The sequence below is a fragment of the Ochotona princeps genome, chromosome 8, assembly GCF_030435755.1.
Source record: "Ochotona princeps isolate mOchPri1 chromosome 8, mOchPri1.hap1, whole genome shotgun sequence".
Taxonomy (NCBI): Eukaryota; Metazoa; Chordata; class Mammalia; order Lagomorpha; family Ochotonidae; genus Ochotona; species Ochotona princeps.
This window is the reverse complement of record NC_080839.1, coordinates 55,838,634-55,863,180: the sequence shown is the minus strand read 5'-3', so window position 1 is coordinate 55,863,180 and position 24,547 is coordinate 55,838,634. Positions and strand designations below refer to the sequence as shown.

General features: G+C 41.9%; 1 protein-coding gene across 4 annotated transcripts in view; it reads left to right on the top strand.

The window, feature by feature from the left end:
* LOC101529675 (cysteine-rich motor neuron 1 protein) overlaps window positions 1–24,547 on the top strand; it is a 187,479-nt gene that overhangs the window by 96,117 nt on the left and 66,815 nt on the right. For all 4 annotated transcript variants that reach the window (XM_004582731.2, XM_058668082.1, XM_058668084.1 and 1 more), the window contains 3 exons: window positions 10,095–10,216; window positions 20,324–20,506; window positions 21,595–21,792. In XM_004582731.2, coding sequence (XP_004582788.2) covers window positions 10,095–10,216; window positions 20,324–20,506; window positions 21,595–21,792 — 503 coding nt within the window. The remainder of the gene's footprint in view (window positions 1–10,094; window positions 10,217–20,323; window positions 20,507–21,594; window positions 21,793–24,547) is intronic.

Below are 24,547 nucleotides of genomic sequence, written 5' to 3'. Positions count from 1 at the left end.
CATCATTTGCTATATTATCATCATGACACATACTAACTTAACGGCTCTGAACAAAAATTGCTTTGTGAAGTTATTTACACAACTAATAAATAAATTTAAAATGTTAATTTGAGGAAGTACCGAACATACTCCCGGATTCATGGAGTATATCTTGTTCTTCATTGCACTGGATCTGATTTATCCAGGAGACGTTGGATTGCTTCACTGGGACCCTGGAGGGAGATACAGCTAAGTTCACTTGGACATCAGTGTGTCAGGGTGTTGTGATTACACCACCAAGACTGCATTGTAAATTATCCTGTCGTGACTTTGCTTGTGTTTGAAAAGAAGTTGCATTTATTGCCTCTTATGATGGTATTCCGAATTCTGTAGCTAGCTCCTGAATTTGGAGGAAGCTTATGACTCTTGCGGAGACATTAGATCCTACTCTCTGAGAGAAGGACCCACCTCGTATCTCTCTCATCAACATCTAACAAACACATGAGAGTAAAAAACACCTTTGAAGTAAATTATATAGGTTGTCTTTGGCAGATCCTAGATTCAGAACCCCATCCAATATTGCACCACTGGTTACAGTGAAGTGCAGTCACTCATGTCCAAGAGCAAACATGTGTCTGTATAAGGCATTCGATGCTTAGAAAGCAGATATGTACAACAGTCAAAGACTGAGCAGAGAGCTGGGTTCTGATGTGGAGAACTATGAGGTTTCAATTTTGAGCAGAGTCCTTCAGAATGAGTCTTATTTCTCCAGAGAGAAACAAGAGTCGAGTGTTCTAGGCTATTGTAGTCATTGGTTTTTTGACTTTTGTAATAGAACTTAACAGTTTCAAACATTAACCTAATCTTAACTATGTTTAGACTGAAGAAAAATGGATCATATGTCGGTGTTGGGTTTTTCCTAAGGTACTTCTCAGTGTGGTATACTTGCCCAAGCCTGGTCTACCTCCCTGACCGTGTATCTCCTACCAGTTCTCTAGCAGTATTCCCAGTTCTCATCTCAGTCCATAATATATGTCTAGTGAGCAGAGTCATTTGCTTAAGACTAAATACACTATCTTCTTTCTTGTGTCTGATTCGAGTAGGTTCTTCCCTCTGAAATTCTATCCCTCTGTTCCCACTTGTCATCACGCATACGCTAGTGTACACTTCTAATTTGTACCCACTCATCCACATATACCCCCAAATGCACAGGCTCAGCTGTTTATCTTTGTGCCTTTTGTTTGACAAGACATCATGGGAACAGTGATCCTTGGGGGCAAAGGAAGGTCTGCTGGGCCCCAGCAGGGCTGCCAGTGTTAGGGATAAGGAAAAGCTGCCAGCACGGTGTCTTTTCCTACAATCCCCACCAGTCTGAGTATCAGCCCAGAGGAAATAAATACTTAGAGAAACAATTTGTTACTGGCAGCGGTGAGACTGAATTTAGTCCCAAAGATAGATTTCTGGGGGGGGAGTCTTTTTTTTTGCATTTGCCATATTTATATTAGTTTATATTAGTTTGCTGTATTTATATTTATATTTATATTTAAAAGCTGACATGCTTTACCTAGAATTCTGACTCCTCTTAAATGAGAGATGAGAAAGGGATGGCCACGTTCGCTTTGCATTTCCATGAGGAATAGTGATACCCCTGAGAAGTTTTTCTTTTTGAGTCTGCCCCGAGGCCCCTTTCCTCTTGGAAGGTACCTGCCTGATTATTTGCTGGGTTTATGTAAGTTGGCATTGGTATCAAGAGAGCAGACACAGGAGGAGGATAAACAGGTTGAAACTCAAGGGACATGTGTTAGAAAGATGACAGTTCCAATGTAGCACCTCAGTTTGGAGCTGTATGGTTGAGGAGGTGAGGCAAGGCTGCAGCTCAGGCTGTGGGGAGAAGTCTGAGGAGCAGGTATTCTCATGAAGATAACGAGCCACCAAGCTGTGAGCGTGGGTAGGAAGATGGGCTGTTTGGATCAGAGCACAGGATGTGTGACCTCAAAGATTTCAGAGAACTGGAGGCATGAGTCACTGCCCTGGAGAGGGCAGAGAGGGTCACAGGATTTCCAGAGTCCATGAGAAACCTTTGTCCACATGGATCCCGGAGCCTCCTCAGTTGTAATCGAATAGCTGACAGGTGTTATGCCTCTTGGTTCCGGGAGTGATCCTGGGTGCCTGTCGTCTCAGCTCCTTTCATCTTCATAGCAATCATGTCACATGTGTACATGGCACTCTATTTTATAGATAATGCGATTGAGGCTTAGAGAAATTCTGCCTGCTTGGCCAGTATATGCATACCTAACTGCCTGGTTTGATAGGTATTCTCTTTCTCCAGATCTGACCCTGAGGGAACAGAGAAAGGAATGAAGTTACAAAGGAGGTGTGTTAGAAGAAAAGCAGCCACAAGGGAGGAGCTGCTACTCAACCTGATCCTTCCTGCCCCCAAGTGAATGGAGGGAATTTGCAGGATGGCAGCAGGGAAGCCACTTTGCTAGGGGAGAGCCAGGTCGGAGTGAAAGATGTGAAGGGTGTGTTTTCAAGTGATGCACAGGTGCTGAGAGGGTTTTTCTGCAGGGAAAAGGTTGCAGGAAGCAGAGGGGGCTGTCGCACAGGCTGGGGAGCAGCACAGCGTATTGGGGATGTGTGCTCCCCAGAGGACAAGACAGTCTGATGTTACACTTCACTCTGATGACAAGGATGAGAAACTGCGAACTGATTGTCACATGGATCCAAGTGGACACACACTTCAAGCCATCTGTTTCAGTCCAGCCCTGGCCCCTGTGGCTCTGGAGGCCAAAGGAGTGTTAGCAGCCCGAGCAGTGGAGGGTGTTGTCAGGCTTTCAAGTAGTTTACTACAGGATGGAATGATCTACAGCCTGTCACACTTTCATTGGTGATTATACATCTACCAGCTCTCCAAAAACTAACCTTTCTAAACTGAGGCCAGGATGGTGTGTATCCCCGGCTTCACCCACTGGAGTGCCTGCTGCATGGACGTACTGACAATTAGTCGATTGCATGTTCCAAAACACTCATCTCTAATGCACTTGTTGTGTTAATGATAGTAACCCAGTCTTCATTTCCAGAGTGTGATGCTTCCCTTCTTTCTTACTTTCCCTAACTGGTACCATGTGCATCTCACTTTCATGCCATCTTCTACTCCGCGGTTCCTACCAGCCACCAAATCATTTGCCAGTGATCTCCCCTAGGCCAAAGGAGGGAAGCCAGAGAGCCCTGCCCTTCTGGCACTTGGCTAGCTTCTGATGCATGATACCAGGTTGTTCAGCTGGACAGCATGATTCAGGATGTCTGCCACATCCCAGTCCCAGCCTTTTCAGCTGTTTCTGTGGCTCTGGTGCCCTGCTGCCAGCACTGAAACCCCCCAGAAACCCCAACCCCTGCCCTAGCCCTCTTGTCTGGCCTCTCACATGGAGGTGATGATGTGCAGGAAATACCGTCACTCTCTCCATGCCATGCTTATCACTGTGTGTCAGTTCTATGAACGATTCTGTACTTTTTGTTAGTACTATGTGAACTTGTGGTGCTTTTACCTCCAATTTATACCACTTTTTTCTTTCTCCACTTGGTTACTTAAGATAAGCTTCCCCCAGCACATCCAGTCTTACAGAGTGAGGTCCCTTGAGAAGCAAGCTGGAGGAATGCTGTAGTGATTGCTTTATCGCAGGCTTCCAGTGGACATTATTAGTATTACAAATATTGGGAATCACAAAGGAATATTTTTTTACCTGATCCCCCCCCTCAATCTACACTTCCTCTGCGTGGAAGCGTTACCTTCAGTTCCTCACCCTAGAAAAAAACATAAGACAAAAGAGCAGCAGCAACCACAAGAAAAAGCAATCGAATAATTGTACTTTGGAGAGAAGGGGGTGGAGACTGTGTAGACAGCAGCCCACTGTCCACAGGGGAGCGGTGGATGCTGGGGAGAGGCATGGGATTCTCAGAGCTGGGCTTCATTTGTTACAGCTACAGCACAGGTTTGGAGCTGGGATAGGAGGAGGCCAGTGCCCAGAAATGAGCTGGAGGAGGGGAAAGGGCGATGGGGATTGGAGTGACTGATGGTGACACATGATTAAAATTGGTAAATCTAGGGACGTCCCATGGAGAGAAGCACTGTTTCCAGTCTACATAGTTGGACCTTTGGGTGGGAAACCTATTTCTTCTTGAATATTCTATTTGCAGTCTTAAAAAAAAATCCTAGAAAGATAAGGCATCAGTAGAAAGATAGCTCATCGGGTTTAATTAGAATTGAAGCTACTTTTTCTAGAAATGGTGTTTTATGCATCATAATTTCCATTCCTGACAAGCTGTTTCATTAATACACCATGTAGAATCACAGTAGAGCTTTGGCCTTTTAGTTCTTGATTGATTGTATTTCCTGACTGCAGGAAGACCTCCCTCCAGCCTGTGAATGGTGAGTTTTGATTTGCAAACAGTTGGTATCTCCCCTTTGGAAGGGCTTAAGGCCTCCATGCAGAGGTGGATGCAGTCCAGTGTAGGAAGTGTTCTCCAGGGGGCTGCTCTAACATGTTTTCCCTCTGGGAAATGTGTGTGCTTGTGGAAGGTGAGGAGTCTAGTCTGCTGGCTTGCTGCTCTCCATTATTCCTTCCTGAAAAAGGCTGCTATAGGAGGATGTTAGAGGAACCTCTGCCCTAAGCTCTGCTTTGCACCCACCCCCGGGCATTATTCCATGGTGCTGCTGTTCTTTGCTGCAAGGGCTTTTAGGGCAGCAAAGAGAAGTCCCAGCCCCAAGGTCTCCACTAGCAACCCTCTTCTCACAGGTTATCCTTAATTTCTCCAGCCTTTTGGGTAAAATGATTGATTCTTCAACTAAGGTATGAAGGATCACAGACATCCAGAGACACCACCATCTAGCTTGGTGGCTCTTCTGCATGGCATAGTGTCTTTTTTCCTATGAAAGAATAAGCTATAAATCTGTAATTATTATATTCCAGGAAGGAAAACAAAATGCCCCAAGAAAGCTTTCAGGAAAAGACCCCTGTTGGACTGGGTCCAAAGGTTGAGGTGCTTGGACAAGAGGAAGAGGGGTTTAGGGTGCAGGGTCAGTGGTGTGCCCCAAGGACATGGATGCACATGGGCAAGAAGAAGATGAGCTGTAATGAGAGCTTGATGGTACAGTGGTGGGAATGGCGATAGTAGAATTGTGGAATTTTTTTTTAAGCCGGAAAGGTTCTTTGTGGTTCACCAGTCTCACTTCATGCATAAGAAGCTTCTGGAAAATAAAAATTAAATGTTAGAAACCCAGGTCCTGGACATAGGAAGTTCTGAAAGCGGGTCCCAATTTGCCTTCAGTGGATTCTCCTGCAGAGTTTATTATGCAATCTGACTTTTACAGTCCCTCCTAAACTTGCAGAAAAACATTCCACAACATGTACCTAGAATCTGCATTTTCAGGTAATTCTATAGTCTTTCCTTCCACATACTCATATTGAAAAACATTGGACCTGTGAGCTCTGTGTCAAACTTACAAATCTATAAAAATGATGATACTGTAACCTCTGACTTATTAATTGTGAGGAAAAGGTTTGTTCCAGACTTTTTTAATATTGTGTTTATTCTTCATTTCTTTCTTTGGAACACAGATAGCATGCCCCTACTGTAGAGAAATTTATGAGAGAAGCAGAATGATTTTGATTTATTACAAGCACGTATACTTCAGGAATTCAATCCCCTTGTTTACTGTTGTACATTGAGAAGAAGAAAAATTAATCCTGGTTTTTGTTTCTGTTTATTTTTGCCAAAGAAGGCCTTGGAGAATGGATAGCGTAAGGACTGTGGGAAATTTTCCAGGGGCAAAGGAGAAGCAGGAATTTGAACCTGCATAGTGGGCACAGGAGTGATACAAGATCAGAATAGGGAATTCAGCAAATGGTAGCCTGCCACTATTGCTGACCCACAGGCTGTAGAACATGGAAGCTAAGAGGCAGGGAGAGGCCGGGTTTATGAGCAGTTTGTAAGCTATGCGCAGGAGCTAGGACTTTGGCCTCCTGGTCCAGCTGGGACTGTCTGTGTAGTCCAGGAAGCAAGGAACATGAAGGGAGAGTCAGGCTGCATTCCTGCCCTTCAGCCAACAGAACCAGCCGGCCTGAGCTCCCAAGAAGGTGAGTGCCCTCTAGGGGTTTAGAAGATTTCTGAGAACTGTTCAGCCTGGCACTCAGGCACTCAGATGTCCACGAAGCCAAACCCACTGCCTTCTTGAAGGGAAAAAAATATAATAAAACCCTTAACCAAGTCCCACCTGGCTGCAGCTGTGATTACATTATGCAAAAATTTATTAATGGGGTGCTTTGATTGATCATTATCTTAATACTGAGGATAACATGAGAGGCTTGAACTTTTCTCGCAAATTGCAAATACAGGTTGCTTCTTGTTTAAAGTTAAAGCCTTTGGCTTACATACTGTATGATCCCATTTATAGGAATTATCCAGAATAGACAAGTCCATAGAGACAGAGCTAAATTAATGGTTGCCAGGAAGTGGGGAGAAGAGGTTACAGGATTTCATTTTGAGATGATGAACATGTTCTGAAATTAGGTACCAGCGATTGTTGCACAACCCTGTTTAAAAAAAAAGTTGTGCAGTTTAACAGGGTTTAAGTATGGGTATGTGGCTTTTATCTCAATAAAACTTATTTTTTTTAAGCTCTTAACACTGCCTTTTGGTTTCATTTATATCAGCCTGGGCACTGTGCTTGTCACCTTCGTCTGTACCTTTTCTCTTGTTATTTTTTGCCCTCCTCTTCATCTCCAGCTTTTGTTCCATCTAAGAAATCCTCCTACAGTGATGGCAGGTGCAGAAAGAGCTATGGCGTGATTACTGAGCAGAGTCAGAGGAGAGCGGAAACCCTAGTGCTCAGGGACTCTGAGGAAGAGGCGCTATCTGGGGAGATAGCAGACCCAAGGGCTGGGTAGGAGGTATTTTGGAGCCAGTAGGGCAAGCAGTGCAAACGCAGTGGAGTGAAGGCTGGCCTGGAGAAAGGAGTGTGGCTGTAGGATCAAAACAGGAAGGGGGAACCCTTGAAGAGAAAACTGAGGAAAGTTATGTTGACTCCAGGGTGTTGAATGTCAGGCCGAGGTAGTGAGGCTTGTGTCACTGAAGAGCCTTGTGGCATCGGGAGGATGCGTAGGGTCCAGATCAGAGCTGGAGCCTGGGGAGCAGGGCTCTGAGGTGAGGGGTAAGTAAGGATAGCAACTTGGCCAGAGCCTCTCCTCCTGATCATCTCTTTGCTCCTAATCTACATTGTCTCCTTTGCTTGCTCCTCCTCTGAGGTGGGGGTGGTGTGGAATTGCAGAGGAAGGCGATGATTAGGACAAGGTACCGTTGACATGCTTCAGTTGCCCTGTAACGCAGCATTTCCTCCTCGTGACTCAGTAGAAGAGAATCTAATCTCTCCTGGTACAAAACAAAGCAAACAGGAAGCTCCATTTAATTTCAGGTCGGCTGATGAACCTGTGTACCTTACCACTGCCACTTGTAAAAGGGGAAAAATCCAGAGCCTCTCGAACAATCTTCTGACAGAATTTTGTCATAAGTACATTAGATTCCACTTAGTTTATAGAGTCCCCTTTTGTTACCTGGCAGAATGAAGGTAGTCCTGGCTGTCAAAAGATAAACTCAGATGAGCTGTATTAAGTTCAACTACATGGAATTGCTCTGTGTCTGTTTCTGACCTGTAAAAAGGGCAGTTTCATAAAGCTTCAACCTAAAAGAGAGCTTCCTGACAGATACCTACCTGAACCCAGGTTTCCACCTTTTGGGGGTTCATTCATCTGTTCTTTTTCTGTAGAATGCTCGTTTTTCAGCTTCATAGGAAGCTTTGAGAAGTCAGAAGATGGCAGTCAGCACAGAGCGCTTTTGAGATAAGGGGGCAGAGAGAAGAGGGTGCCAACCAACAAGATTCAGGGTACACAAAAATTCTGCATGCAGGGTTTTCCTTTCCTGAGTGGTTTAGCAGACCGCACTGTGCAGTTTTAGACCTGTAGAGTGCTAGACACAATCTATGTGGGTCTCTAAGGAAATGATAGATGGATGTAAACCTTTGGAAATAGATCAGACCTAAGAGAGGGAAAGGAAGATGACATGGGCACACTTAGTTATGGGCTTCGGTTTGGTGTGATTTCCAACAGCTGAACAGAAAGCCAAGCAACCACATGTTCAAGGACAGTATGTGAAGAGATTCTCTTTTGCTTGACTGTATACTCTTTGGTGTTCAAATTAGAATAACTCCCTGAGATGTGTCACATGACCAGAATGCGAATCCTAGAAGATGTATACAAGAAGTCATTTGTTCGTTTGGAGTGATGTCATTGTAATCACACCCAGAGACTTGGACCAGGATGTGGCCTTTGAATACTTTACCCTTATCCATATTCTCTTAACAGTTCAGAGTTTGTATAGGACTTCAAGTGCAATAAATGTCAACAACAAGATGTTATTGCAGTATCACAGCAGTATGATTGCAAGCTTCAGATCGCAGTGGCTACATGTGCATCCGTGAAAGGGGTAACCTTACCAGGCACTGAAAGCCCAGCTCACCTTACTCAGCCTTTGCACGAATACAGAACATGAAGTGAGACCTTCCAGCTCGACTTGCAACATTTATTTGAAGCCATAGACAAATATTTTTGCAGCAAAACCTTAGTCATCAAGTGACCCACCTGCCACTGCCTTTTCTTCCCCAGGAATCCAATAAAATTAACCCTTTCTCCCCATGCACACAATTACCCACACCAAAAAACCCTTAAAGGCCAATAGAGCTAGGAAATAATTCACACTGCTCCGACAGCTTTCATGATCTTTCATCCAAATTTTTACTTAATTTCATTTCCTTTCTGCTACCACAGTTAACTATAAATATAACTACATCTCTGGGTCTGATTACCTAGGTATTGGGGACTACAAGCATAGTTTATTAATGGTCCAGAGAAACAGTAGGAGAACAAGCCAAACACTGAAGGAAAGAAAAGCACAAAACCAGAATTAATGGTTTTGTTAATAGTGCTTCCCTGCTGGGAATTTTACCTCCCCTGACCTTGACCACTGATTGTACATAAATACCTACACACTTCCTGCCAGGATGTCTCTTTTTTAGGATACCTTCCTTTTATTCCTGTCAGCCTGGTAATTCTTCACCATCCTCTGCACTCCCTGACCCAGACTTCTATCCCCAGAGGTGCCAGAGGACAGATGACCGACTGCTGCTTCTCTTACTGCGTTTGCATACTGACACATCACTGCCCTGAACTTCCTGCCTATTTCATTTTAGTGGAAACAACATTTGACATTCAGTCTCCTCTTACTTTCTTTACTTTCCTGTGTTCACCAGATTTCTATGTTTAGGCAAATTCCAAACAGAGCAGTTCAGGGCAAGAGCCGGCACAGCCAGCTGAAAGGTTGTTGGTCATCTCAACCGTGCCAGTAGAGATGAGTGCCCATGTTGCAGCTTAACAGGTCTTAAAAAAAAAAAAAAAAGAAAAACTTTAAGCTCCCAGCATAGCTATCAGGAGTTCCATTTACCAAATCTGTGCCCCTGAATAACAGAACATCTCAGAATTCTTTTTACTATGGAACACAATTACAAATTGTTGCCCAAGATGAGGATCCTACAAGAGAATAGTCCACTGATACTAATTTGGAAAAGCTATTAATGTAAAAGAATCAGAAGGCCTGTGGGAAACACCACACATCAAAATGCACAAACCCAGGGACACAGGGATGCTTAGCACAACAGCATGCACTGTTAGCCACACTGAGTCTCCTGCCTTCCATGCATTCACAATCGTGCAAATAAAGCTGACCATGCACGTTCTAGGTAGCAGGTAATGCATTTGAGAAATATTTGTTAATGGTTCACATTAAAAGTTGGGGATATCTACATTTGAAAAAAAAAGCAGCTTACATCAGGAACCTGTTCTGCTCCCGTCCAGCACCACTCCCATAATTTCTCAGTGATACCAGATGCACAAGGCAGGGGCCTGTAGAGCATGTATCTTGCCACAGCCACTGGCACCTTGTTTGTGGTCTCCCAACTTCTGTGTTGTTGTTTATTCATGGGGTTTTCCTTCCCTTTTCTTTGGTTTCAGATGCGAGTGTCTCTCTGGCTTATGTGGTTTCCCCGTGTGTGAGGTGGGATCCACTCCCCGCATAGTCTCTCGTGGAGATGGGACACCTGGAAAGTGCTGTGATGTCTTTGAATGTGTTAATGGTACGTGGGGTTTCTCTTGTTCTTAGAGAGTGTATGATGGTGTAGGAGGAGGAGGAGGGAGGGTTCAACATAGCTGCCCCTGCAGGAAAGAAACTCGGAGACTTGCTTAAAACTAAAAAGTTCCTTTAAGGTCCCACCACCTAGGACAGAAATTGGCATGGGAGCTACTGCTCTATCTATCAGAAAGAGAATTTTGCGGGTATGATAGCAGATTACATATAGCAGTCATATACTCTGCTGAATCTGAGAATCTCAAAAGCTTGGAGCTCTCAAGAAAAGGGTCATGGAGCTAACAGAATCCTCCTGGGTCACTCAGTGACCCAACCCACTGCTGTCAGGAGGCAATCCAACTAAAACCATGTGGGAGCTATAGCCATTTGAAACAGAAAAGACCTTGTTCATCTGGTTTAGAGTGTTCCTACTTAGAATGTCTGTGACCAACAGTTGGTGATTAATATCAGCCTACATTAGACTTGACCCCTGTGGCACAGAAAAAAAGTGTGTTTTTTTGGTCTCAAGATCCCCCTCAAAGAGGCTCTATCTCTTCTGTTCATAAGAGTTTGGTGGTTGGTGGCATGATGTTCATTGAGATGCTAGAAAAGACGATAACCCAAAACATTCTTCACCAGAATTTTCAGGACGTAAATAACAACAACAAAGAATAAAACTCAAATTTTGTGTCACTAGTTGCACAGAGTGCATTGCCTGTATACTCGGGAAGGTGGATTTGGACAAATACAACCAAAATATGTATATTAGGAACAGCCATATTAACTGTAGGCTATATTTATTTGGATATCGCAAATCTTCATCCCAGATCCTTCTCCAGCACAAAAGATTGTTAAAGTCAAATCCTTTTTGACAGAGTCATGTTATATTGGGGTCCCGTGGCCATACATTGCGTTACATGATTTTGTTTTTGAAATAACAGTTGCAGTATGGCTTTCTGATTAAGAGTAAACATAAGCACAGATTAGAATTAAAGAGGAACTTAAAATTAAATCAGGAACTTTCCTTGGGCCTCTGCATACATATCTGAAAATTGAGTGTGAATAATCATAAATTGAATGAGATATTTTATGCAAAGCACTTGTAGTTGCGCCTCAAGTGCAGTTACGTTTCTTGTACTCTGTGTCCCCACTTTCTGTTCATCTCCCGAGACACTACCCTGGACATTGGAGGTGGGGGCTGGAGGTGGCAAGGCTGGCCTTCTTAGTTTACAAACCGTACAAATGCAAGGATATGGGGAGGGTATAGATCTCTTCTCAAGAGTTGCTCCCCACCCCTGTTACCATCTAGCCAGTAGTAATGCTTCTTAAACACCAGCAAATGGCCAACCATACTTTTCTCTGACACTGCTACTAATTAATTTATTTTAGTTGGTGTGCTCTGGAGACTGAGTCCTTTACACACAAAAGTCACTTCTTACTCTGGGCTCTGGGCATCTCAGGTGTGTGTCCTTTCAGTACTCATCACTCTGAAAATAGTGATGTCTGTCATTGTAGCAAGTGAACAGAAGAGTCTCATCACACGTTTGTGTGTTTGTGAGTATGGACAGGTTGCCTGCCTTACCAACGACTCCCAGGTGATCTGGAGTCACCAGTCTGATTCATCTCAACCTAATTACCTGTGCAGGTAACTGCTAAATACCAGCCCAGAGAAGGGTTGATTAGTCGGAATTCTCCATCTTTTAATTGTCCTCTTACATTTCAGTCTGAAGTCACTTGTCCCTTGGATGTAGCTCCACTAGTAATAAAATTTGCTATGGTTTCCTTTGGATGAGTAAGAAAGATGCCTTTATTTTCTCTTTGATTCTAGAACCTTAAGTGTCTACTTTTTTTTTATAAGAACAATATATATTTCTCAAATTTGATGTGTCTAGCAGACCTAATAGCTATATCCCAACCTCAGCCAACCTGGAATTGATTTTTATGACCAGCCCTCTTTATAGTCATTTCTGAAAGTATTGTCATAGGACTGTGGGATTAGGATTTGCCATCTGCCATGATTGCATGCTGAGATAAAACAGTCGCAGCATTTCTGATGGTTGTTTCTTTCATGCTCCATAAACTGGTTGGGTCATTTTGCTTTTATTTTTTGTCCTATTACAGTAATAGTATTTCTTACTACTATAACCAATACGTTATAGAAGAGACTGGAAACTGTAATATCATGAAAATTCATAATGCAGTGGAATAGGAGGGCCCATTAAAAAACTTCATAGAGAATCGAATTAAATTTTGTTACCAAAACTTTTGGAAAGCTATGCCTAGGTTTTTCATAGAACACATTTGTCATGAGCTTTTTTAAACCCCCGTGATTGCATGGATTTTGAAATCTTTTGCACCAAATTAAGCTTATCTTTTAATTTCACTTTTGACAAATTTATTGAAATTCTCTCATTTTTAAGGGTATTCTGACTTGGAACTGTGTGTTTTACTTTTGACATTCAAAGACATGCATATACTTGTTATGTTCATGCGTGACTGGGTGTTTGTAAGGGGAATTTGAAACAGTGACTGAAATGGAATTAAAAGATTTGTGCAGAAATATTAGCAATCCATGTATGCGGCTTTTTAGCATAATAGGCATTGACTGCAGCGAGCTTTATAACCATGATGCATGAAGACATAGTTAGTGACCTGTACTCTGGCTAGTAGTCCTAAGATCAAAATCAGAAGATTTTATGTCGCTTAGAACAGAGGCATGCATCCACAGAAACAGGTGCAGCATCCCAACATGGAATCGATGATAGGCAGCAAGTACAGTGTAAGATGATTCCACCCAGTGGTGGCAGAGGTGTCTTAGTGTGTGTGAGCACCACCAGTGGTGTTGGTTCAGTGGCATCACTTACTGATAGATGTCTCAAAACCTTGCCCAGTCTTTAGGTGACATGTGTGTCTCTGTGTTGGAGAGGGTGTGAGGGAAACATCCACAGAATGAACACAGATTCAATAACTTGGTGGTGAAATGTTAATTAGAAAAAAATCATAGCTATAGAGATGTAACTAAAAATTAAACAGAAAGCACACACAAGCAGATTGGCTTTAGGGGGTCTGTGTAGTTGCCAGAGTTAAACATCATGATAAACCCCCAGCTTCCTGGCCATCTAGTGAGAAAGAAAGTGAAATCATAGACGATATTTATTTTCAAAGACTAAAACCTTCAGAACAGAACAATTCCTCACATGGAAATTAAAAAGTAACGTGAGATGGAAATCATGTCCTTCAGTTCCTTTAACACAAGTTTTTTTTTTTTAAATGCGTTTTCTGTGACTTATTTCCAATAAAAAAAAAAAAAACAGCATTAAAATACCAAGATACAGCTCAGTGAAAACCTGTCCAGGAGTTCAGATTGACACAGCTGCAGCCGAAGTGCCTAGTGTCTTCACATTAAGAACCCCTCAGAGTGATGGAACTGAGCCAAAAACTCCAGTTTGGGAGACATAGGCTGAATTTTTATGGCACTGACCCCACATGCAGAAATGCGGATTGCACTGACAGTGCCCAGCTGCCTGGCTGCTGGTCAGGCGACTCATATGCCGATGTTATTTACTTAAATATAAGCATCAAAATGAGAGCAGAAGATTTTAAAATACACAGAATCAGGCAACTCCTGAGTTTTGGCAACACTAACTAGGTGGCAAGAACATCCTAAGTGTCCACTTCTCGTTGCAGTTTGGTTTGGTTTGGTTTTGGTAGAGGGAATGAAGGAGTTGCAGTTTACATCACATGAGCTGTATCCTCAGGGCCAAAAGTAAGATTAGTGAGGTGTTGGTTAAATGAGAATCCTGTTTTTGGAAAGCCAGGAAGCAAAGGCAATAGGCAGTGTGATTGAGTTCTTTACTACCTGTAAAGCACTCCGAATCATCCCCTAGACGCGTGTGGCCTTTAAAGCAGTGCTGGAATGGTTCTAATGCCCTTCTATGACAGGTTTCTGAACCTGCTTTGAGCTCCAGACAGAGGGGCGTCAGCAGTCAGTTGCACTTGCCAGCCATCCTCTGCTCTCAGACAGGCACGTGTTCCTTCCCCATTTTGTCATAATTCCCACTGTCATTTTACCTACGACCCACCTCTCTTCTTGGAGTCATTTGGATATGGTCCAGTATTTTCCTACACACATCTAGATCAAATAAAGTGCCAGAGCCAGTAACTGACTCCTCCAGCAGCAGGAAAACTTCTAACAGTTTTCTAGAATGAGTAAACATTATATTCTACCATTGGATATAAACCAGTTGAAAGTAACCAAAATACGTTTAGCTTTGTCATATTGAGCATTGAGTTATTTATTGGGAAAGAGGGAACAGGATCAAGTATACACTGAGGCCGATCCACACTCAGCTGTAAGAACAGTCATCAGTAAAAAAGGAGAAAGCTGTCCTCCCCTTCCCAGTGGTTCCAGAAACCGTGGATGGATGTGTAGGGACAGAAAGAGTCCCATGTGTGTTGCGTCTCCCAGGAAGCAGTTTCAGATAGACATGAAGAAGTTCAGGCTGAGGAAAAACAAGTGCAACCAGCCTGTATATTGAGACTGTTTTTGGTGCCACCTGAAAATTTTTTCAGAACGCTGCCCCATAACCATTTTTTTGTTGTTGTTTTATGTGTGTGTGTGTGTTTTACAGCAAGATTAAAATTCAGATTTTAAGTGAGCACTCAGAACCAAGTGTCTTTATTAAGGTTGTGCTTACCACACAATAATTAGTTTCTGTTTCATTTGGGTGTATAGAAAAGATCAGTAAAAAACTGGGAGTGATTTTATGGTGGCCTTGATATTAACATGTAAGTCAGTCGCTGACAGGAGAGCTAGATCTGAAGTAGCTAGATCCAAAGTCGGCTTTTCTTCACACATAAAATGTTGGCCAATGAAACAGATCTGCCGACTGTTAATTTAAAAAGCTGGTACCAGAAGCATCTATTGAGAACCCACTGTCTGCAGCACGTAAACTCAACAGTCTCCGTGCAATCATGAAATCTACTGGCAGAGTATTAGGAAGAACTCCACCCTTCAAAAGAGATGTTTTGTTCCATGGGTGTTTGTTGAGCAACCCTCCTACTCCTGGGCCTTGTTGACCTAATTTTAAGGGTGATAGGATCTTTTGTAGTCCTTTTTGAGTATTGTTCCTTTGCTCTTATCCTGAATTAGTGTCTGCTTGGTTCACTCTGGCACGTACACATACACCATGTCAAAATTGTTTTTGCCCTTCAGGTACTTGAAAGGCCAGGGCCCCTGTCTTTGTGATGGTATCCGTGTGGCTGTTGACTTACAGAGCAATGGTCAGGTGATTCCCACCTGTCACGCAACTGTCCTTTTACTTCCTTATGCAGTTCACCTCACAATGCAATAAGACGAGACGTCAGATACTAGCTATTACCTAGTAGGCCGTCAAAGAGCATAAACAACAAATGCATCTGTTTGGGATTATTTTTACAATTCAAATGCTAAATTGTAGTCTTTTTCTTACTGCAATTATATACTTAATCACCGTCTGCCACAACCAGGGCAGTTCTGCAGGGATTACTAGCAGTCTGTATTATAAGGCTCGTTTCAAGAGTTCTGAAATATATGAAAGAGGGGAAGAAAGATTCCAGATTTTCATTGACATACACAAAACACATCCAAAAATCTTTTTTTTAATTAGACACGTTTATACATCTCTGTAATAAACACTAATCTCTCAATAAGTTGCTTTTGTAACATTTTTCTGTTCCACATTCACTTCAGTCATGCTTGTGTAAAGGTGGTAGCAATCTCCAGGCTGTTCTGAGATCTGCAGAAATTCCCAGCAGGTAAAGAAGTGCTCAACGATCCTTAAAGATCATGGCTAGCCTTTTTATCACGTACTTTTCTTAGATCAAACAGACTTCATTGTGTTCTAGAATCTGTTTCTGTCTCTTTCTCCTCTGTAACCTCTGTCTCTTCCTCCCTTCCTTGTTACCCTAAAGGATATTACTGTATTTCATGCTGTGATTTTTGGGGACCACATGGAGGCATATGTCCACCACTTCCTTGTTCTTGAGATTTCTCTAACCCTAAATGTTCAGTTCTCCCACATAATCTCCTGTACATGCTATCATAAAACTGCTCCCAGACAGCTTTCCTTATAACCAGAACCTTCCATATCCACTTAAACTCTTGCAGCAAGATTTGTGGCTTCTCCCAATATCAGTTGTGGCCAGTTAACTCAAGTATGTAACTAATATTTATTGGCTTTGATTTTTTTTCTTTACTTTGAATGGTGTTCAACAATTTTTTGAGTGCCCCACATTTCATGCTGTTTAGGTTTGACTCATTAAGGCTGTCTGTTTTCTACACCTTGGGAAATTTGTAGTTTAACTGCCCAATTTTGAACCCCAGCTCAGATTAGAATATTGGAAGAAATTATGTAGATGAATTATGAGGTATGATGACTCTTTAATAAAGCTTGATTTTCTGAGAAAAGGACATACAATATCCAGACAGCTAAGGGAACAGATTTAAGTACTTATGTAAATACACAGCTCATCTCTGCTGGTATGACTTGAGGCAGGTGAATTTCATGAATTTCTCCATGAATTTCATTTTTCCTCATCAAAAAGAACGAGTAGTAGTACTCTGTCTTCTCATTGGTGTTATTATAAAATCAAGTGAGAACGCGATCATCCTTACGTGTTGTGCAAACATAAATACTCCAGTTAAAAAGCAGGGAAGGCTTCTGAAAGTATTCATACATGCCAGGTGTCATATGAAGAAGTCATTCATGGGCAGAGACCTCAGGGAGTCTGTGGACATCCTCAGCTGCCCCTGCTTGTGTGGTTAAAGCAGGGATGTTCAGGAGAACTTTCTTAAGCTGATGAGTACTATTGCTGAGACACGCGCACAGTGAAGTTCATCAACTTAAGTTGTCCAGTGCAGTGATGTTGGCTATATTCACACAGTTGTGCACTTTGAACTTTAAAACATTTTCAACCAAACTCTCCCTCGCCAAAGAGAATACCTGAACCTGTTAGTAGTTGTTGCATTTCCTCCCCAAAGCCTTCCATCCTGGACAGCCACTTAGGTACTTTATAGATGTATGCATATTTCATATCGATAAAACACTACAGCATGTTGCTTTTTAAGACCGGCTCCTTTCCCCTAGCATAATGTTTTCAAGGTTCATTTGCACTGTGACATGTATCTAAACAAGATTTCCTTATATAGGTATACCACTTTCTTTTAATCCACAGGATAGTTAATTGTTCTTTAGGTGATTGCTTCTTTTTTTGACTGTTGTAAATAATGGTATATGCAAGCTTTTAATGAATGTGTTTTTGTTTCTGTTGGTATGTCCTTAGGACTAGGACTGCCTGATCATGTAATATACTCCATTTAGTGTTTTGAGGAACTGTCAAACCGTTCACGGAAACCGCTGCACTTCTATATCTTTCCTAGGACTATGTGAACATTCTATTTTTTGTTGTTTTTATTTTATGACACAGATTAATAGGCACTGGGGTCTCCCCTCCCCCTCTCATGTAACCTTGTCTTCTCCCCATTTTTCTCCCCTCCAGTGTTACAAATAGTGTCGTTTGTGTAGCCTCAGAAGCCCATCATACTGCCATTGAGGTGTCTCCGAACATGTAGGAGATTATCTGCTGTTTCACTGAGTCTATCCTTGTACTGACTGCACAGGGACATACTGCTCTCTGTTTCTACCTATGAACATATTTACGTCCACTGTGTTTCCGTTATACATCCTCCTTAGGTTCAGTCCTCCATGGGTTGAAAGGGAAAAAAAATATATATATATATATATTATACATAATATATATATAATCTTGATCTCCATGCTGTTATCGAACTTGAGGATGTGAGAGGAAAAGAAACCATTCTGTTTTATCCTCACAAAGATGTGTTACTGCAAACCTTTTTAATTATTCTCTATTTTCTTTTTCTAAAAGAATTTGATACATACTAATTGTATATATTTATGGAGTAAATTGTGTTGATTTTTTTAATGTTTCTTTGATTTACCTGAAGAACAGATGGAGGGAGGGAGGTATTCTCTGCTTTGGCTTGTTCTCCAGCTGCCCTCAACAGCTAGGTCTTGGCTGTGTTGAAGCTAGGAGGCAGGACATCCATCTGGGTCTCTCCTGTGGTGCCAGAAACTCAGAACTGGAACCTTTGTCTGCTACCTCCCAAATGCATTAGCAGGAAGCTGGATTGGAAGCAGAAGTTAAGACGAGCCTCCATCCCGGGCACTCTGAGACTGTGTAGATAAGAGGAGGCTGCTTAAGCTGTTGTACCACAATTCCCACTCTGATAATTCGCTGCATGGTTACAGTATGTAATCATGTCAAATCAGAGTAACAAACACTCATCTCCAGTTATTGTTTCTTTGGGGAGCCTTCTGACTCTTCCCTCCCAGTTCTTTCTAAAAATCTTTTGACTTTATTGATAGTGTTCACAAAAGTGATTTAGTTTTTTTTTTTCCTCTTATGGCCTATGCTTTTTGTGTCCTACCTAGCTAAGAAGCCATTGCCTAATCCAGAGTCACAAAGATTTACCCTGGTATTGTCTTCTGAGAAAGCTGCAGATGTAGCTGTTTCATTTAGGTCATACCATGTCATTCATTTTGAGTTAACTTGTACCTATTGGGGCAGAGCGAGGCCGTATTGGTTGGCTTAGAGATTGTGGTGCCATTTAGTAAAAAAAAGACTGTCTTCTGCTGTTTGAATTGTCTTGACATCCTTGTCAGAAATCAAGAAACTGGGTTTATTGATGAACTCTCAGTGTTATGCTAGAATCACACTATCTTGATTACTATGACATGGTGTGTGTTCCGAAATCAGACTCCTGATTTTGTTGCTCCTTTCAATATTGGTTTTGGCAATTCTGAAATTTTCCTGTCAGCTTGTCAGTTTCAATGGAAGAGCTGGCTAGAATTTCAGTAGGGATGACTGTGAATACTTAATACAGTTCGGTTTGGGGATTAATTGCATTTTAGCAGTATGGTCTTCCAATATATAATGTCTTAATATTATTTAAGCATTTCTTGGCTTGTTGAACAATATCCTGCCATTTTTTAAGCCCTGAGTTTTTCAGTTATTTCACTAAATTTATTTCTAATTGTTTTTTGTTTGTTTTCATACTTTGGAGAATGGAATTGTTTTTCTGATTTCATTTTCTGGTAATTGCTAACATAGAGTATAATATGGAAACAGTTTTTTGAGTTGTAGTTGTACCCCGCAATGTTATTGAACTTGTTTCTTAAGTTATTTTCATTTTTTTGCTAATGCCGTTGATATGATTCATGGCATTTATTGATTTATTTTGTTTTCAAAATCATCAGGAGTTATTTTGAATTAACCATAATTAGAGATCTGGAATGAATTTAGAGATAGTATTTAAGAGTGGAGAAAATGAAATCATTGGTATCATGAGAGTTGAGAATACGGGCCACCATTCCTTCTCAGAGTATGACCCAAAACAAAGCAAGGAGCACACAGTTTTAGTTGGAGAACTTCCATTTTTATGTGCCTCTTTGCTAATAATCTTGTGAGTTTGAACAAATTTCACAAACCTTTCTAACTTCTCGGCTCAGAATAATATTTGTCAGACCTTTCTCATTGGGAGTAAGTGGCATAATGTGTACAACATTATATACTATGTAATACATATATACATGGATGTGTGAAATGTTGCACATTAACATTATAGATTGTCAAATCAGGTGGAAAGAATAATTTAGAGAGAAACTCCAAAAAGTAAAAATTTTGAGGCAGAGCTAAACCTGTCTTGGAGCAGGTCCGCTTACTTGGGGTAGTGAAGGATTTAACAAAACAAACATGATCTCTTTAGAGTACTTAGCAGCTAAGTGAGTTTCATATTCATAAAGTTTACCTTTCATTAGGGTGGGAGGAAATCATTTAGATTTTGCTAAAGGGAATTTCAGTTCCTTGGTGTAAACAGGATAACGATATATTTTGTTCTATTTTGCTTTCTTGATTCTGTTGCATAGTTGTATCAGGTTTAGTCATTTTCTAACAAACTATAACCTGTTGCTTGGAGACAGAATTTCTAGAGACTGAAAAATGTAAAGAGACACCACTTAGAACTGATTTGGTGTGTTGCTTTAACTCGTTTCAGAAACCAAGCCAGCCTGTGTGTTTAATAACGTAGAGTACTATGATGGAGACATGTTCCGAATGGACAACTGCCGGTTCTGTCGATGTCAAGGCGGTGTTTCCATTTGCTTCACCGCCCAGTGTGGCCAGCTGAGCTGCGAGAGGTACTACGTGCCGGAAGGGGAGTGCTGCCCGGTGTGTGAAGGTACGGAAGGGTGCCGGTTGAAGAGTAAAGTTAAAAAAAAAAAAAAAAAAAAAAATCCAACCCTGGACCACTTAGTTTATAGCAGTGAGCTTCCAACCTGCAGCTGGTGTCTAAATGGTGTAGCTATTGGTGGTGTTAAAAAAAAGAACAGATAGGAACCTCTGTGTAATAATCATAGTGAGTTGTCTGGTCATGGTCGAGAACATCTCCCTTTCTAGAATTCAGGCCCAAACTCAAAGTAGGAATAAGCTGTCAGCATAGCATTTTGATGTACTATAAAATATGGTCATTATTTTATCTAGTTCATGTGCACTGGCCACTCCCATCTGTATCAGGATGCCTCTCCAAAGCTCTGACGGATTTATTTCGAATTTTACCTTTGTTTTGCGTAACACAGTGTTAACCTGCTGGTGACTCCTCTCCCAGCACAGTGGTGTTTATTTGGGAGACACAAGATTTATCTAATTGCTGTCAATATAAGGACTTCAGGGATTTTGTGTGTATTGCCTTGTAAGTAATCAAAAGTTTTTTTCTGTTGTAACCTTAGCTGCCAGTTGCTCAGCATGTAGGGACAAAGGTATGTATGATGTCCCTAAGCCGGTCTTGTCGTGCACACAGCCATAGGGTGGACATGCAGACAATCAGTTCAGTTAATCCTACAAAGAGCATTGTCACTCCCAGTTACTGGGGGCACTGTTCCGTCCAGAAAAATTAAGAAGTGATAATCATCTCAAGCAGCAACTCAGAAGTCATTGCTGGAATCCAAAATGTGTTCATGTCTCTTGGTTCCCCACCCGCAGCTTTCTCCGCAAAGCTTTTCAGAGGGGTGGAGTGGTAGCACGTGCCACATGCATTTTCGGGCCCTAGATCCTCTTCCCTGACCCAGTGTCGGGGGTCGTCCTAGGTTTGGTATGACTGATGCGTTTGTTTAGACTCCTTGAGACTCCTCAGGCAACTTGGAGCTGCTGTTAATCACAACTGGAATAGAACTCCTGATGACTAGACCCTGGGAACAAGTATCTATAGCTGCAGGCAGAAATAAGATGCATGATATGCTCATTCTCACTCTCAACTTATTTTTAATTTAGACCCAGTGTACCCTTTTAATAATCCTGCCGGCTGCTATGCCAATGGTCAGATACGTGCCCACGGAGATCGGTGGCGGGAAGATGACTGCACCTTCTGCCAGTGCATCAACGGGGAACCTCACTGTGTGGCCACGGCCTGTGGACAGAGCTGCATGCACCCCGTGAAAGTGCCTGGGGAGTGTTGCCCAGTGTGTGAAGGTAAACCTTGCAGATTCTAACGTGTCCCTGGCGAGTGGCTCATGCTGGAGGCACTCCTACCAGTATGCTCTTGTTTGTTTTTTTATTTCCTTAGGCATCATGTCTGTCGTGCTGTTACCAGCTGCAGATGAATTTATTGTTCAGCCCAAACCCATCGTAGGGTGAGGGGGGAATGTCACAGATATGAAATGAGAGCAGAGAAGTCTTTATTGGAATATTTTACAGTGTAAGAATATATACATTTTAATCCAGTTCACTTGAACTCTGTTTAATACGTAAAGGTCAGCACAACAAAATGATGTGAAGTGAAACTCGGGAGTCAAGCACAGCATGTTCAATTGATGAGATTTCCATGAGCTCAGTATGCTGGCTCCTGGGAGGGAAAACTGGACCCACCAAAGGCCGTTTGTGTTGTCCACTGCCCTCACTCTGGCATCTGTCTTTTCAACATCATGAGGACTGCTCTCACATACCCTGGAATGCACCTGCTTATGTCTCCGTCACCTGCATTCTTCACCTGTCTAGAAGAGAAACTTTGAGGCATAATGAAGTTTTCTGTCCCAACTCCTATTCCAATTCATTTTCTCCATCCCAGGAGGAGTCTGAATATTTACTACTCTGTATGTGTGTGTCTTTCTCTCTTAGTTTGTTTATTTGAAAGGCATGGTGACAGAGGGGATAGTCAGTGAGAGAGATCTTGCCCAGTAGTTGATTCCCCCCACATGCCAGTATAACCAATTCTGGGCTGACTCAGAAGGACAGAGTATCCAGGACTTGACCCAGGCACCCCACCATGTGATGTGGGCTTCCCAAGCAGTGCCGTACTTATTATACCACAATCCCCGCCTCATCATCTCCTTCTTAATCTTTATCCATGTCTGCTAATACAAATGAGCTTAAATGTTTGCGTGGCAGATCTGTTAGAGCATCCATCTGTAAGAAACACATTTGCATAGTAAGATGAACTAACCTGTGTCAAAAATTAGTCTGTGTCGAAGATGGGTCCTTGTAGATTTTTCAGATTTTTTTTTTCCCTTTAAACATTTTTAATTTTGAATAGTTTTCAACAGATTCAGTACGATTTGTAGGTACAATTCTTTTTTTAAATCTTTGGATTTTGTTGTTGTTGTTGTTATATAATACTGTTTAATAGGCACTGGAATCTCCCTTCCTCCTTCCGCTCCCCACTCTTCTTTCGTCCAGTCTTACAATGGATGTCTTTCATGAATTTTCGTAAGTCCATCATGCTGCCACTGAGCATGACACTGAGGTGTCTTCCAACAGTGCAGATTATTAGCCGTATCACTGTGAGTCCATCCTTGTACTGCATGCATGGGGACATCTACTTCCACCTATGAACATATTAATTTCCCATTATGCATCCCCTTAAGTACAATCCACCATGGGGGGAGGTGCGGAACATAAAAGAAAAACAAAATTAGTGAACCTTCATCCACATGAGGTTGACAGACATATAACAAAGGTATCAGTGTGACACCAGGGTGGTGAAAAAGAATGTCCAGCATCTTCACATAGGAGTAAATGCCAGTGTGTGTCCCATGTGGCACTGATGAGAATACAGTAAGGACTGGATCATCATTACTTAAGGGCAGTAGCAATAACAGTGATAAAAGGGACGTTGACAATCTTAGGTGATTACAAGCAATCAGTCTCTTATATTGATTAATGGATTTTAAGAAACCAGTAGATCCCTCCAGAAACTTAGCTAAGTGGACTCAGTCTTTTTAAGTATCAAGTTCTTTGCTCCCACCTGAATTTTAATAAACTCAGGCTTCAGAGTTTGCTCAACTGTTTTCATTAACCTCAAAGGGGTTAAACTTATTAAAGACTTTAAAAATCATGTGAAAATGGAAGCTGGAGCATTCTTGTTTTATGGGCATCCTCAATTCCCCCCCCCCCCCAATGCTGTGCACAGAGTGCAGCTGTCGCACTGCAGGGCTCTGTGGCTTCCCGATGAGTGGTATCACACGCCCACCCCTCACACAGGCGCACGTCTCAGCTCCTGAAGGCCGGGTTTCAGGGCGGATAAAAGGAGTATATATAAATAGGTGTAAAGGTTGTAGCATGAACCTCACAGGAAAGGGCCGCTTGCTGATGTACATAAAAATGGGGATACCTAGCCCTAAGAATTGGGAATAAGCTATTGTCAACTGGAAACAGGGTGACACTGTAAGAAAAATTGAAAAGCATAAAAAAGTATTCCAGTAAATACTATTCTTGAACTTTGTGGGTCTTGCATCATACATTCAAAATAGGACTTAAAAATCTTATAAAAGTGAAGTGAGGACTCTCTAAAAGTAAGTGAGAAGAAGACAGCTCCTGTAGCCCTGATCTTTGTACTCAAGAGCATCCCCATCAAGGTGCATAGAGGAGGGAAGTATTGGAGAATAGAAATCTATGTGAAACTGATGGATTGACATCACAGGTGTTTGCATGGATGTGAACTTAGTTTGATCTGTGAAAGACCTGCACAGATACAATCTGATAAAAGAATAAGTTTTGGTGAGCCATTAGTTCCAAAAAATTAAGAACTTCCTGTAGTCCAGATAGAGGAAAAAGAACTGAGGTAGCTCTAACTTCAAAGAACATATTTAAGCTAAATTTTAAACTAAACCAGACCTCTAATGTTCACATAGAGGTACTGTGTGGTAAGTGCTTCATGCTTGTACCTGATTTCTTCTAACCACAACAGTGTGTTCATGCCTTATGAGCCCTTTTCAAGATGAAAAAAAGT